Genomic DNA, 12,638 nt, shown 5'->3' with positions numbered 1-12,638 from the left:
TAGATCAAATCTCAAAAATACAGGAGTTAAACATGTGATGAAGAAAAGCTTAACAATTTATTTTGATTTATTATTGCTTCGATTCGTTTTATAAGGGCATGTTTTATAATTTAATTCCAGAAGATTCTTTTGAGATATTTTACTGCTGAAGTTATATCTCATCTATCTAGTTATTTTATGGCTGACACATTAATCTATATCTTTTCAAAAGATTCATTTAAGATCAGTAGTATATATCATATATTTTTCATTGATTTAATTATCTAGAAACAGAATTTCATATTTCCTTTTTTCATTATCTGTAGGTCGGAGTACTTGATGCTCAGGGTGACTTGGCTAATTATAAAGATGGAAATGTTCCTAAAGCTCGTAAGTTTGTTTCTTTTATACCATTTGTTACTTTCTCAAACTATTGAGTTGATTGGTTTATAAATGATTTCTCTATCATCAAATTGCACACTTTGCAAAAGTATTTTAAGCCTGGTGTTAACTTACTGTATAAATAGAACCTGTACCTTTTTAACCTTCATTGGAAAGAAATTCATTGCTGGTTCAAGTCATTTTGGTACAATTGTGTTATTCTGATCTTTTCTTCATCTGATGAAAGATATATCTTATGGAAATTAAATGTAAGAAATTTTTTTTTTTTTATGTTGTCAAATATCACATTTTTCTGGAATATGTCTAGAAAATTTGCTGCAGATGTTTTGGTTTTGTGGAATCTAGTTCAATTCTTTCAACAATTCAGCTGGCCCTTCCAGTGTTCTTGTGTCAGGTAACAACAGGAATATTTTGAAAAACGATAATTATCATTATTTATTAAATATAAAATTGAGAAAGCATTTTAATGCTTATTTGTGGACTGATATTTGATTTTATCCATCAAGTACTTGAATAAACGCTTTCGTATTTTACTCAGTATACCTCCATGACAGACCTTGTATAACCAAAGACTAGCACTACAATAAATTATATATCAACTTTACTGATGAATTTGTTTATGAACATAACATTACCATTAGCTGCTTATATCTGACTAGCTTCGAGCCCTACATATACCATTTCATATGAATTCACCTCAAGGGATATCTTTGTTGGTTTTCAAAAAAAAAAAATGACTGAAGATTTTTCCATTGATTTTACAGTTAATAGATACCATCACAGCATAACTCTTAGACAATAACAGGTTAAAAATCAAACCAGTTCATTTGAATATACTGAAAGTAGAAAGTTTAGCTTATTGTTTCCATCATCTGCTTTACATAGATAAAACAAGTTGTCAGTGAATGATTATTAAGTTATCTTTTCAGTAACCTCATTATTTTATACAATCTGGATGGACAATATTTTTTTGTCCGGTTTAACTCCTATCAATATTTATCATGTAATTCCACCAAGGTCAACTTTACCTTTCATCCTTTTGGGGTTGATAAAATAAATACCAGTTCGTGTAAACAACTTACCCCTCTCCCCTGAAATTGCTGGCCTTGTGCCAAAATTTGAAACCAATATTTATCGTGTAATTGCATTAAGTTTAATTTTACTATGTTTGTATTGGTAATCACTTATTGAACTTGTGTCAGGTTTTTTTTTTAAATCTTAAATGTATAGGATTATAAAAATTATAACCATATTGGTACTAATTTTACACTTGTAGCACATTCTTATTTTGTTCTTGATAATATTTATAAAAGCGTCTTGGAACATTTAGTACATGGGTGATAAAATATTGAATCTAATTTTGGGTATAACCATTAAACTTAAGCAAAGTAGGTAGCATGTGGGGTGTTACTTGAAGATAAAAGCAAGTTCTAATGATTTGCTCTTATTTCTTTCCATGATTTTCCAATCACTTACAGAAAAATATTGAAGATTTCATCTTATTCCTCAGCTGTCCAAGTTATCTAGTTTTAAACCATTCCAGTTATTTCTTGCTGTAAAAAATATTTCTGTTTAGTGTTTGAAACATGACTATCACACTCATTTGTTCTATATTTTATATACTTCATTCTTAACTACAATCATAATTTCTTCAAAGTAAGAGGAATCCAGTTAAAAGCTTTATCACCATTCCATTAGCTATTAATGTCAATTATGCTTGCACTCTAATGGTTTTCACATAGTTTTGGGTGCATCTGATTTTTTTGTTAGAAAATGTAAAAGACGAAAATATTACTGTTATCAATTCAATTTCTTGGTTATTCCTTCATCCGGGTGTAAATAAATGCTTATGTGACCTCAGAGCCACAGCTCAGCTATCAGAGCTATTTACTCTGGATGATAGCCAATACAAGTTGGAGGGTACTAGTGTTGCTGCAGAGAGCCTGTCTTGTAGTGATGACAAAGTACATCCAGTCCCTGTTATAAAGTGATTTTCAACAATACAGTCATCCAGTCCTAAAAATCATGCAAGAAAAAACAAAAAGACATATACTAATATTACAACAGTTTTCTGTTGCTAAGTATGCCAGGCATTGATGGATTATTTACTAATGGCAGGATGCTTTGAGATGTGTCCAGCCCATGTCAGCAAGGATAATTTGATATGTTCAGTATCAGACCGTGTACTAACACATACAAACTGTTAAAAAATTCTAGAAATACCAGAAACAATGAAAAAAACTGATTCACCAGTGGTAAATGTGTTGAACATTTTTCTCTGATTTCATAATTTGGTAATTGATTTTATTTTATATTTTCACTGGGATGTGAAAGGAAATGGGGTCAAAATAATTTTTGTGATATTTGTTTCTAATAATTTAGCCTTTAGCATATCAGCTAAAGTTATTTTATCTACATTTTGAGGTTTTGAACATATTTTTTAATCTTCCACAGCTAATCATTTTTAGCAGCTTTTTCTTTTTTTGTGAATAAGGCTTGAAGCAAACCTTTATATATCTATATGCAAAATTAACGGCCTTCCAGGTTGGAGGTTGGATATGTAATTTGTAGCCCTGCTGCATAAAACCATTACTTCCTTTGAAAAAATTAACAAAAATCTATCCATTTCAATCAAATGAAACTGATGGCATCCTCTAGATAGAGCACTTCTAGGGAGGCTGGAGTACTTGTTGACATTGGAGGATGATGCTACTTTCACATACTCTTACAGACTATTGATTTACAGAGAGCCTTAATTTTCTATAATTCAGCATGATCAAATCTTGGCAACATTGAAGACAAGCAATATAAAAAGAACTGGAAGCTATTAATAAAGATTGTTTGGAATGCGACTTAAAAGATATGCTACATGGAATTAAAAGGCTAAGAAGAAAAACAAAGTCAGTGAATTAACTCCTGGAACTGCTCAGGAAAATGTTTGCATGCAGTAATGTAGTGAAGAAATCAGTCAATAAAGAAGTAATTGATGCACAAAGGATGAAATAATGTTTCCCCTCTGGACTAAGGAATTGTTACTTTAAGTGCCTTCTAATAGGAGCTGTGAACTGAAGGCATAGCTTTTGTAGATGAATTTCTGGTGGTAGGCAGGTATCTAGGTGATCTAGGGGATGGCACAAGAGATAGTATTGTAAATAAAATTAGGGAGGACAAAAAACATTTTGTCAACTTTTATATTGAATGCAAATGCTTCTTGCACTAACTTTTAGCTTGTGATTGTAATGAATGGAAATGAAATAAAATTTCAGAAGTACAACTTCTTTCAAAAACTACTGTGCATCACAAGAAAAACCTAATTTAGGAGGGGTGATGGGGGATTATAGTCAATAAATGATGCAATATACCTGTTGTATAATGGTAGTGGAATGTACTCATAGTAGAGTTGGGCTAAAAACCTGAAAGAAACACTTGAGACAAAGTTGAATCTATTGGGCATCAAAGAAACGGTGAACAATTGATTTATGTCGAAGTTTGGTGTATTGCCAATCAAATCTAATCTGGCATGGTAACCTATGTTCTCATGATCAGTCTTTGATTGGTAATTATAAGAATGCTATTTCAATATTCCAATCTCTACACGCGAGATTAGTAGCTAACTAAAATGTGCTAATTTTCAGCTATCTTGGTAAATTAGTTTGTTGGAAGTAAGTTCCATGGTTTTTAAAATGGATAAAATTTAGATATATTTCTTGTCCTTCTACACAAATTCAAAATTGTGTCATGGAAAAGGATCTTCATCCTTTTTGTATGTTTCTGTAATCATATTCTTTAGATAAAGCTTGACACTTCTGTGGCATAAACCTAGACTGGATATTGTAGTGATAACCCTTCCAAATATTTTGTTTGGATGAACTAATGTAGTCACTCAATCTTTTGGAAATAGCAATTAGGTGGAATGGCTATCAGTTTGATTTGGGGAAAGGAGTAGGTTGTTTTTAATTCATTGCTGATTCATTATGAAAGTAAGGCTGGCTACTGTCCATATAATCCTAGTATATAAGATTAACTCTTGTTGCATATGTTAAAATGTAAAATAGAAAAAGAAGAGTGTAAAAACTTTGGGTTCCTTAAGTACTTAAATAAGAATAATTCTTGGAAATGGAACATTTCTTTATAGAATTTTTTTTTATATGTAATATAAAAATAATGTATCTGAATCTATTTTTGAACTTTTGCTAATTAGCAAGAAACTTACTTTTGGTAAGAATTTCATTATATTGTGTTACAGCCTTCCAGTTTGTAACATTTCCAATTGCTGCCTCTCCACCAAAAGCAGAACCTAAAATATTTTTACCCAGTACAGGATCTATGCCCTCAGGGGTAAGTAAATTATTGAATCATTTATAACATTTAATTTTGGTATGTTTATATGTCAAATCAAAACATTTCATCAAATGATCTAATATTTTTATATCAGTTTGCTTGCAGTTTTGCCATTTTTTTCTCACTTTAAGCTGGTATTTGTGCACCCATTGGCACTTTTTGCTCTATAACTTTGAATAGTTATTTGGTAATAATTGGAGACTGGGAAGTATATTAGTATATTAAATAGAGAAGGGCAGCCTCATGGTTTTTCAAGTTCTCCAAGACTAGTTCAAGGATGTTTTTCTTGGACTGAAGGCCTAGCCTGAATGCTGACAACAGAGTGGCTTTGCTAAAGACACTCATCTGTTAGGTGTTTTTGTTAGACTGGGTGAAAGATTTATTGCAACTCTCAAACATTTAGTTATTTCTAAAACGAAATGGGAATAAAATTAATAATGAAAATGGTTTTGTAGTCTCAGTTGGATATTGGCCAGTAGTGTCTTGGACTAAATATTAACTTGGATATTTAAATTCAGTTACTTACAATTGTTGAGAAAGAGATAAGGTTATGTAGCTCTGGGTCAGCTCTTGTCAAAAATGCAGCCAGTTGAGTGAGCCACCAAGTAAAACCGGGACCCTCTACAAGATCACTTTACCTGCTTGAAGTAGTAGCTAAATCTCTTTCAAATGTAATTTTTCTAATAATTTGTTAAATGGATGCTTATATTACAGAAAGTAGTCTTGGGATATAATATACCAGAAAAGAAAGCATGAAAGTCACTGCCAGAGTAACAGTTATATAATGAAAATTTCACTTACAAAAAGAAATAAAGTTTTTTAGGTGGATGATTTGTTTGTTTTCCACAAATATTAAAACATGATTTAATAAGAGTTATCATTTCTTATTGAGTTATATTCTTAGGTCTTGGCAAGCTAACAAATTGAGATGACTATTGTGTGAAATATATACCAATATATTCCATAACAATATGCTTGCACAGTTTTATGCAAACAATACCATCTTAAGTTCAAGAGTTGGTAATTAGCTCTAGTTTAGTTGTGTCAAGTAGATGAATGAAATGTCTTCAAGATATCTATCCATGATAGTAATATTCCCAGATAAACTACTTCCTATTTTTGATAGCTAGGTGACTTGTGGCAATGTAGAATGGTGTTCTGCACAGAAACAGCAAAACACAAGCATTGTATTTGTATTAATAAACATCCAGCCATCTTATCTACACTCAGTAAGTGACATTGTATTGAAAAGAACATTTGTAATCTTTTAAATGCCATCTTTACTTGCATAGTTGGCATATTCTGACATTCTCGTTCTGGTGTAGTATAATTAATGCTTGGATTGATGTCATTTCACTTCTGTAGGTCATCCCTACCTTCTTTTCCAGTTATATCAACATAGCCCACACATTGTCAATTCATATATCTTTTTCATTAACAAGGTGTGAGGATGTCCATATAAAAATATCCAGATTTTATTCTTCCCAAGGTTGCAGAAAATTTGTTAACCATGTATTGCAATATAACAAGAAATATGATTCCTTAGCTGTGTCATGAAATGGAGGTTTATAAACAAAAAGCATGATAGTAGTTGTTATACAGTTTGCTAGAATATGGGAGCAATCATGCATTTGACTGGTATAATAGCCTTGTGACATACAAAGAATGAAGAGTATATATTATTAAAATTTGCATAGATTAAGAAATATATTTTTGATACATTAGTTTTAAACAAATTTAGAAAAAAAAAAACTAATTTTATTTTGTTCATATGTGTGTGAATTTCTGAAACATTTATTCATAAAAAAAAAAAAATGGAGCCTTTTAAATGCTACTTTCCAATGTATATTTAAGTCTGTTAATGTCATTCATAGGTAGTAACGTTGCCAACTCAGAGAAATACGACGACTGTAGATTCACAGTGGCGAAATAGGAAAAGAGGGTCAGAGATTTCTATTGAACCAGATTTTACTGATAGGTAATTTAGTTTTCATTGTATTGGTCTTTAATTCATTCGCTGATTAACGTGTCAGTTTGTATAGTGATGCTTATGATATTCTTTGTTTCTCTTTTCATAGTAAGAGGAATAAAAAAGGAGAGAAAGGTGGTAAAGGTTTGCGGCATTTTTCTATGAAAGTGTGTGAAAAGGTTCAGAAAAAAGGAATTACGTCTTATAATGAAGTTGCTGATGAATTAGTTGCAGAATTTAGTGATCCTAGAAACTTGTCACCCTCAGAGCAGGTAGTTGATATTATTCCTCAATTCTGTGATATTAAATGTTAATTTTATATCCAATGTCATTTGCAATTTCAGATATTGCATATTTTATTAATTTTATGCCTTTCTATTTTAAAGTTATTAGCAAGCAAGTAAATATATTTTTTGCCACTGAACAATTATTAAAAAAAAAAAATCCATTGAATATTGAATTTTTAATATTTGTGTTGTTGCAGATTTGTTATAGTTTCTTGACTAAACTCTACAATTTAGTGATTAATAAAGAATGTTCTTTTTTTTTGCAAATAGCAATTATTATCAGTACTAAGCTAAATGAATTATAATGCAAAATGATTTGAACATGCTGGGATGAATGTGATATTCATACTTAAAGAAAATACAAGTCTTGGGACTTTTTGTTTACTAGAAACTTTCTTATTCTATGGTACTTGCCAGCTATTTTTAATATTGGTTTCAAATTTTTGGCACAAGACCAGCAAGTTCAGGGGATGGGGTAAATTGATTACATCGACCCTAGTGCTTGGCTGGTACTTATTTTATCGACCCCAAAAGAATGGAAGGCAAAGTCGATCTTGGTGGAATCTGGGACAGACGAAATGCTGTTAAGCATTTCTAATATTGAAAGCTAATGCCCATTAATATTCACTTAACTTAATTTTTAAATTATTGTATTTAGTTTTCTGTCTTATATGTGATTCCCATAACAAACAACTATGATTTCAAGAAGTGATTGAAACCTGTTTAGACACTTGGAGTTTCTAACTTTACTGCTGCTTCATGACACCAGATATTATATAATTTTCAGTAGCTATTAATATTATTTCATAAACAGCCTGGAAACTGGACCAATTATATTTTTCTGAATACTTTTTTATTATTTAGGCATATGACCAAAAGAATATCAGGCGGCGTGTCTACGATGCTTTGAATGTCCTTATGGCTATGAATATTATTTCAAAAGAAAAGAAAGAAATTCGTTGGATTGGATTACCTACAAATTCAGCTCAAGAATGCCAAAATATTGAAGTACGTAATTTCTGGGATCATACTTATTTTATAGTTCTTAAGTTTAAAAACAAATTAACATTTTCCAAAAATACTTATAAGCATAACTCTGGTTGAAACCCTGTTGAGTTTTTATTTCTAAATGCTCTTATAAGAGTTATAACATCAATGATAAAAAAATTTAAATATAGTTGTAGAGCAATATTGATTTGATAGATTAAATTCTTTCCTACTCTAGGTACAAGGCCTGAAAATTTTGGGGAGGGGGCCAGTCGATTAGATTGACCCCAGTATGCAATTAAAGGCAAAGTCGACCTTGGTGGAATTTGAACTCAGAACATAAAGACAGACGAAATACCACTAAGCATTTCGCCCGGCATGCTAACGTTTCTGCAGTTGTCTCGTGTTTCAATTCAAATTTCTAAATTCCAAGGGGATAACATTTTCAGCAATAGATACTGAATAGTTTTGTTCACTTTCAATTGTAATTTTTTTCTGTACAGTCTGAATGAAATAATTTTCTTTTTATAAAATATCTGAATTCTTAGGCAGAAAATCGAAGAAAGATAGAACGTATCAAACACAAAACACAACAATTACAAGAATTAATTTTGCAAGTAAGTTACCTTTTAGTCTTCCTGAAACATATTGTGTAATTCTGGACAGACTTTTATGGATTTGAAAGATTGAATTTGAATACCTGTTTAAAACAACCTGGAACCTTGTTAGTAAATTCTAGTTGAGTTTTTTGAGAATTACCTATCATTTAAAGTGTATTCTGGATGACATAATTTAGATTTTACTAGTATTTTTCACTATATTTTTATAGGTACATAATATCATTATCAGCTATTTTCACCTGCCCTCATGTACAGGTAGCCATGTAGCAAGGCACCTCTGCTTGTCCCTCTATCATATGTTAATCTTCAACGCTTGGCATAAAGCCACTTCCCTTTCTTCAGCACACTCCCACTCAGCCAAGAGGGTTTTTTCATTTTCTTTTCTTTGTCTTGCAAGTTACTTGGCAACCTCACTAGTGCTAGTATCACAAAAGTGAAAAAGTAACCAGTACTCACTGTAATGTGATAGAAACCATGCCATGCCAAAGTGGACATTGGAGTCCAGTGCAACCCTGTAGCTTGTTGGATTGTGCCAAACCATCCAACTCATGCCAGCATGGATAATAAACATTATATGATGAAGTGACATGCAACTTATGATCCAAATAGACTTTTTATGGCCTATGGATTTTGATATTTGATTCGAAAATAATGGGTGGATTAAAAAAAAAAGTAAATTTGAAAAGCCAATATTTTGTGGAGAGTCCAATAGAAAATCTGCTTTATGATTGATACACACTTTGGAATTTTGTAATGTTTTGTAGTACATATTGACACAGTTATGGCTTTCAATAGTTATTGGCTTTTTATGTTGTTTCTGTATTCTTGTAAGTTATGGAACTGCTTTTCCCTTTCCTCTCACTTAGTAGTCAAACTAATATGTTACTGAATTTCAAAGAAATGAAATATCAAATCTGTTCAAATGTATTGGCAAAATTTTTAGCAAATGATCATGCTCTTTTTTTCACTTGTCTATATTTTGGAATGTTTCAGAATTATCTTTTAATATGAGTTATATAATTTGTGTAAATTTTCTCTTTGTATTTAAGAAAACTTGTACTTCTACAAAGACTAATGGTTAATGCTGTTTCAATTTTTCTGGGATGGCTCCTTGTCTTGCAACAAGAAAAATATTTTAATATCCAGCATATCAGATGGTTACGTTTTTATGCTTACAAAACAAGGAGCCATGTCAGAAAAATGGCAACTGCATTAATAATTTTTAACGTAGTTGTGAAAGTCTTTGTAGAGCCTGAAAAGAATTTTAAAATCAAGTCTTGTGTATTTATTGAAAATTACAGCAAATTGCTTTCAAAAATTTGGTTGAAAGGAATAGGTACTGTGAACAAACAATGGGCCGACCACCGCAGCACACCTCCATTCATCTTCCATTTATTATTGTAAATACAAGTAAGGAAACTGTGATTGATTGCAGCATTTCTAATGATAAGTACGTTTTAAACAATTTTATCATTTCTTTTTCCTTATATTTATTTGTAAAGTTTTGTTTTCCCCACCTAAATTGTTGAAACTTTAAAAAAATTGTTTACTATGTCAAGTATTGGAGTTGATTTAATACACTAAACACCATTCCGAAATATGAATTTCTATTAGAAACCATTGTTATTCTCTTGGTCATAATGGGGGTTGTACTGTATGTTGCATAGAACAGTTTAGTAGAAGAAATGTTTATCAGTACTACAAACAAGTGAAGTACTAATTAATTGTATGGTGCTCCCACCATGGCAGTAAGCTTTACTTACACAAAATACTGATAAATATCTAAGTGAATTTGTCATTTAGAAGTTGTCTTTGCTACGGATGCAAAACAATGTCGAGTCATTGTCAACTGTCTCTTCTTTGGCTACAAATTTGATATTTTGTCTTTTGTTACCATATGTTTGTTGAAATATACTACTTTTGATTTAGTTTAATTTTGAAAATAATGAAAAAATTAGTAAAATCACTTTCATTCCAAACATCATTAACTGATATTTGGAATGAAATCTTGATGGAAAGTTTTAATTTGTCACTTTATAACTGGAAGTTTGTACGATGGAATTGGGGGCAGTCTCAAGTGGGTTGGTATGAAAAGGTTTAATATTGATAATACCATTATGTATGATTTTTCTCTCTGGGAAGTTTTTGTGACTTTGGTCTAAAAATTAATACACTATGTTATCATTATTGCAAATACTTTCAAAATAGTTTTCTCCTTCACATGTTGTTTTTGTGAGTTTTGTAAATATCAATTCAAGAAGCTCCTAATTTATTGTGTATGTATGTGCATGTATGTATGTATAATAAAAGTAATAAAGATTATGGAAACTTGTACATCCACAAAGTTTATTTTATAGTTATATATAGCATAGTATAATGACCTACATGTATTTCCACTGCAACTACTCACTGTTGCAAATGTATGTAACCTTGCAATATTGTCAGTGCAGCTTCATCAGAAGCTGTCCATTTGGTCATCCTCGAAGCTACACCAACAATATTACAAGGTTGCATTTGCAACAGTGAATAGTTGCTGCTGTGGAAACGTGTAGGTCATTATAATAAGCTGTATATAACTATAAGATAAATTTTGTGGATGTACAAGTCTCCATACTCTTTATTATTATTAATATTATATATACTCCAGACAGTTTTTACTGTCCAGCAAAGAATATATGGAATTACCCATTGGAAGAATTCACGGAGCAATTAACAACTAATTATAGTTACAAATACTAAATACTGATTGTTGTGGTTAGCTGTTAACTGGAACTTAACAGAGCTAATACAGTATCTGCCTGGATAATATATCCCTCTAAACACACACACACATACAGGGTGTGTAAGATATTTGAGGACAGATTTATGTTTATAAAAAAAACTGCTATATAATAACAGGTAACTTTATTTATCAAAAAAACTCTATGAGGATAAAAATAAACCTTTTCTATAATGTTATTCAATAAAGCCACCTTCAGTTTCAACAGCTGTTTCTATGTGAGATCTAAATCATCTACATGCTTGAATTAAATGGTTCTGGTTCATTTTGGACATTACTCTGACTATGGGAGCTTTCAAAGGATCTTTGGTGTTATGGGCATGTTCATTGACCTCTCTCTCAACAATGCTCCACATGGATTGAGATCTGGGGAATTGGGAGGCCAAATGTTAGGGGTTATGTGATAATAAAAATTTTCAGCCATCCATTCCTGTGTTATTAGAGCCATGTGTGATAGTGCAGTGTCTTACTGAAACACATGGCTTTCCATTGCATACACTGTCTATCCAAGGCGTAACAATTATTTCCAGGAGCTCAGTGTAGGTGGCAGAGTTAACACTAAGGCCTTGTGGAAAGACATAAGGAGGCATCACATGTCCTTCATTGCTGACAACCCCTAAAACCATGACAGTTGCAAGAAATTTTGTCTGCACATAACCATCTGTCATTTCTTAACTTTTTGGTCTTGGTTGAAGTTTTTCTTGTTTGAGAAAAACCAAATCAAATCTTCATCTGCTGGATTTTTCAGTTTGTTTAAGAGCCTTTTAGATCTGATGTAGTGATTTTCTTCTGCTTTTTCTGACAAATTGACCATTCCTCATCGTATAAAACTTATATCTGATGTCTTTGTGGACAACATTTCTGACTGTTCCTTCTGACACCTGGAGCTCTTTTGCAATTGACCTCATGAATTTTCTGGGATTGTAATCAATGGTCTGGATAAATTCAGGAGTTCTGATTTCACAGTGTTTAGAATGCTTTTTATGCCTTGATACTGGTGATACGCTTCCATCTTCATTCTCTAGCTCCTTACAAACTTTGTAGACGAAAGATCTGGAAACTTTAAAAAATTGAGATATTTCTAAATCTCTATGCTCAGCCTTTATAACCACAATAACAGCATGCCTCTTCATTTCTTGAGTAAGCTGAGGGTCTGCTGTTATTTTCTGAAAGATTATACAGAGTTGGCAAAACATGCAGCAGTGACCCCAAAAAGGTGTCCTCAAATACCTTATGCACTCTGTATGTGTGTGTATGTATATATATATATATAT

At 31.6% G+C, this 12,638-nt stretch overlaps 1 protein-coding gene across 3 annotated transcripts in view; it reads left to right on the top strand.

The window, feature by feature from the left end:
* Positions 1-12,638, top strand: part of LOC106869132 (transcription factor Dp-1) — a 32,689-nt gene that overhangs the window by 3,903 nt on the left and 16,148 nt on the right. For 2 of the 3 annotated variants that reach the window (XM_014914704.2, XM_014914706.2), the window contains exons 3-9: positions 306-369; positions 4,628-4,719; positions 6,597-6,700; positions 6,801-6,966; positions 7,843-7,986; positions 8,514-8,582; positions 9,887-10,035. In XM_014914704.2, coding sequence (XP_014770190.1) covers positions 306-369; positions 4,628-4,719; positions 6,597-6,700; positions 6,801-6,966; positions 7,843-7,986; positions 8,514-8,582; positions 9,887-10,035 — 788 coding nt within the window. The remainder of the gene's footprint in view (positions 1-305; positions 370-4,627; positions 4,720-6,596; positions 6,701-6,800; positions 6,967-7,842; positions 7,987-8,513; positions 8,583-9,886; positions 10,036-12,638) is intronic. The other variant, XM_014914705.2, reaches the window with a different exon arrangement.

Source organism: Octopus bimaculoides, chromosome 3 (genome assembly GCF_001194135.2).
Source record: "Octopus bimaculoides isolate UCB-OBI-ISO-001 chromosome 3, ASM119413v2, whole genome shotgun sequence".
NCBI classification, from domain to species: Eukaryota; Metazoa; Mollusca; class Cephalopoda; order Octopoda; family Octopodidae; genus Octopus; species Octopus bimaculoides.
Note: the sequence above shows the minus strand (reverse complement) of the source record. Positions and strands in the feature narration are given on the sequence as shown.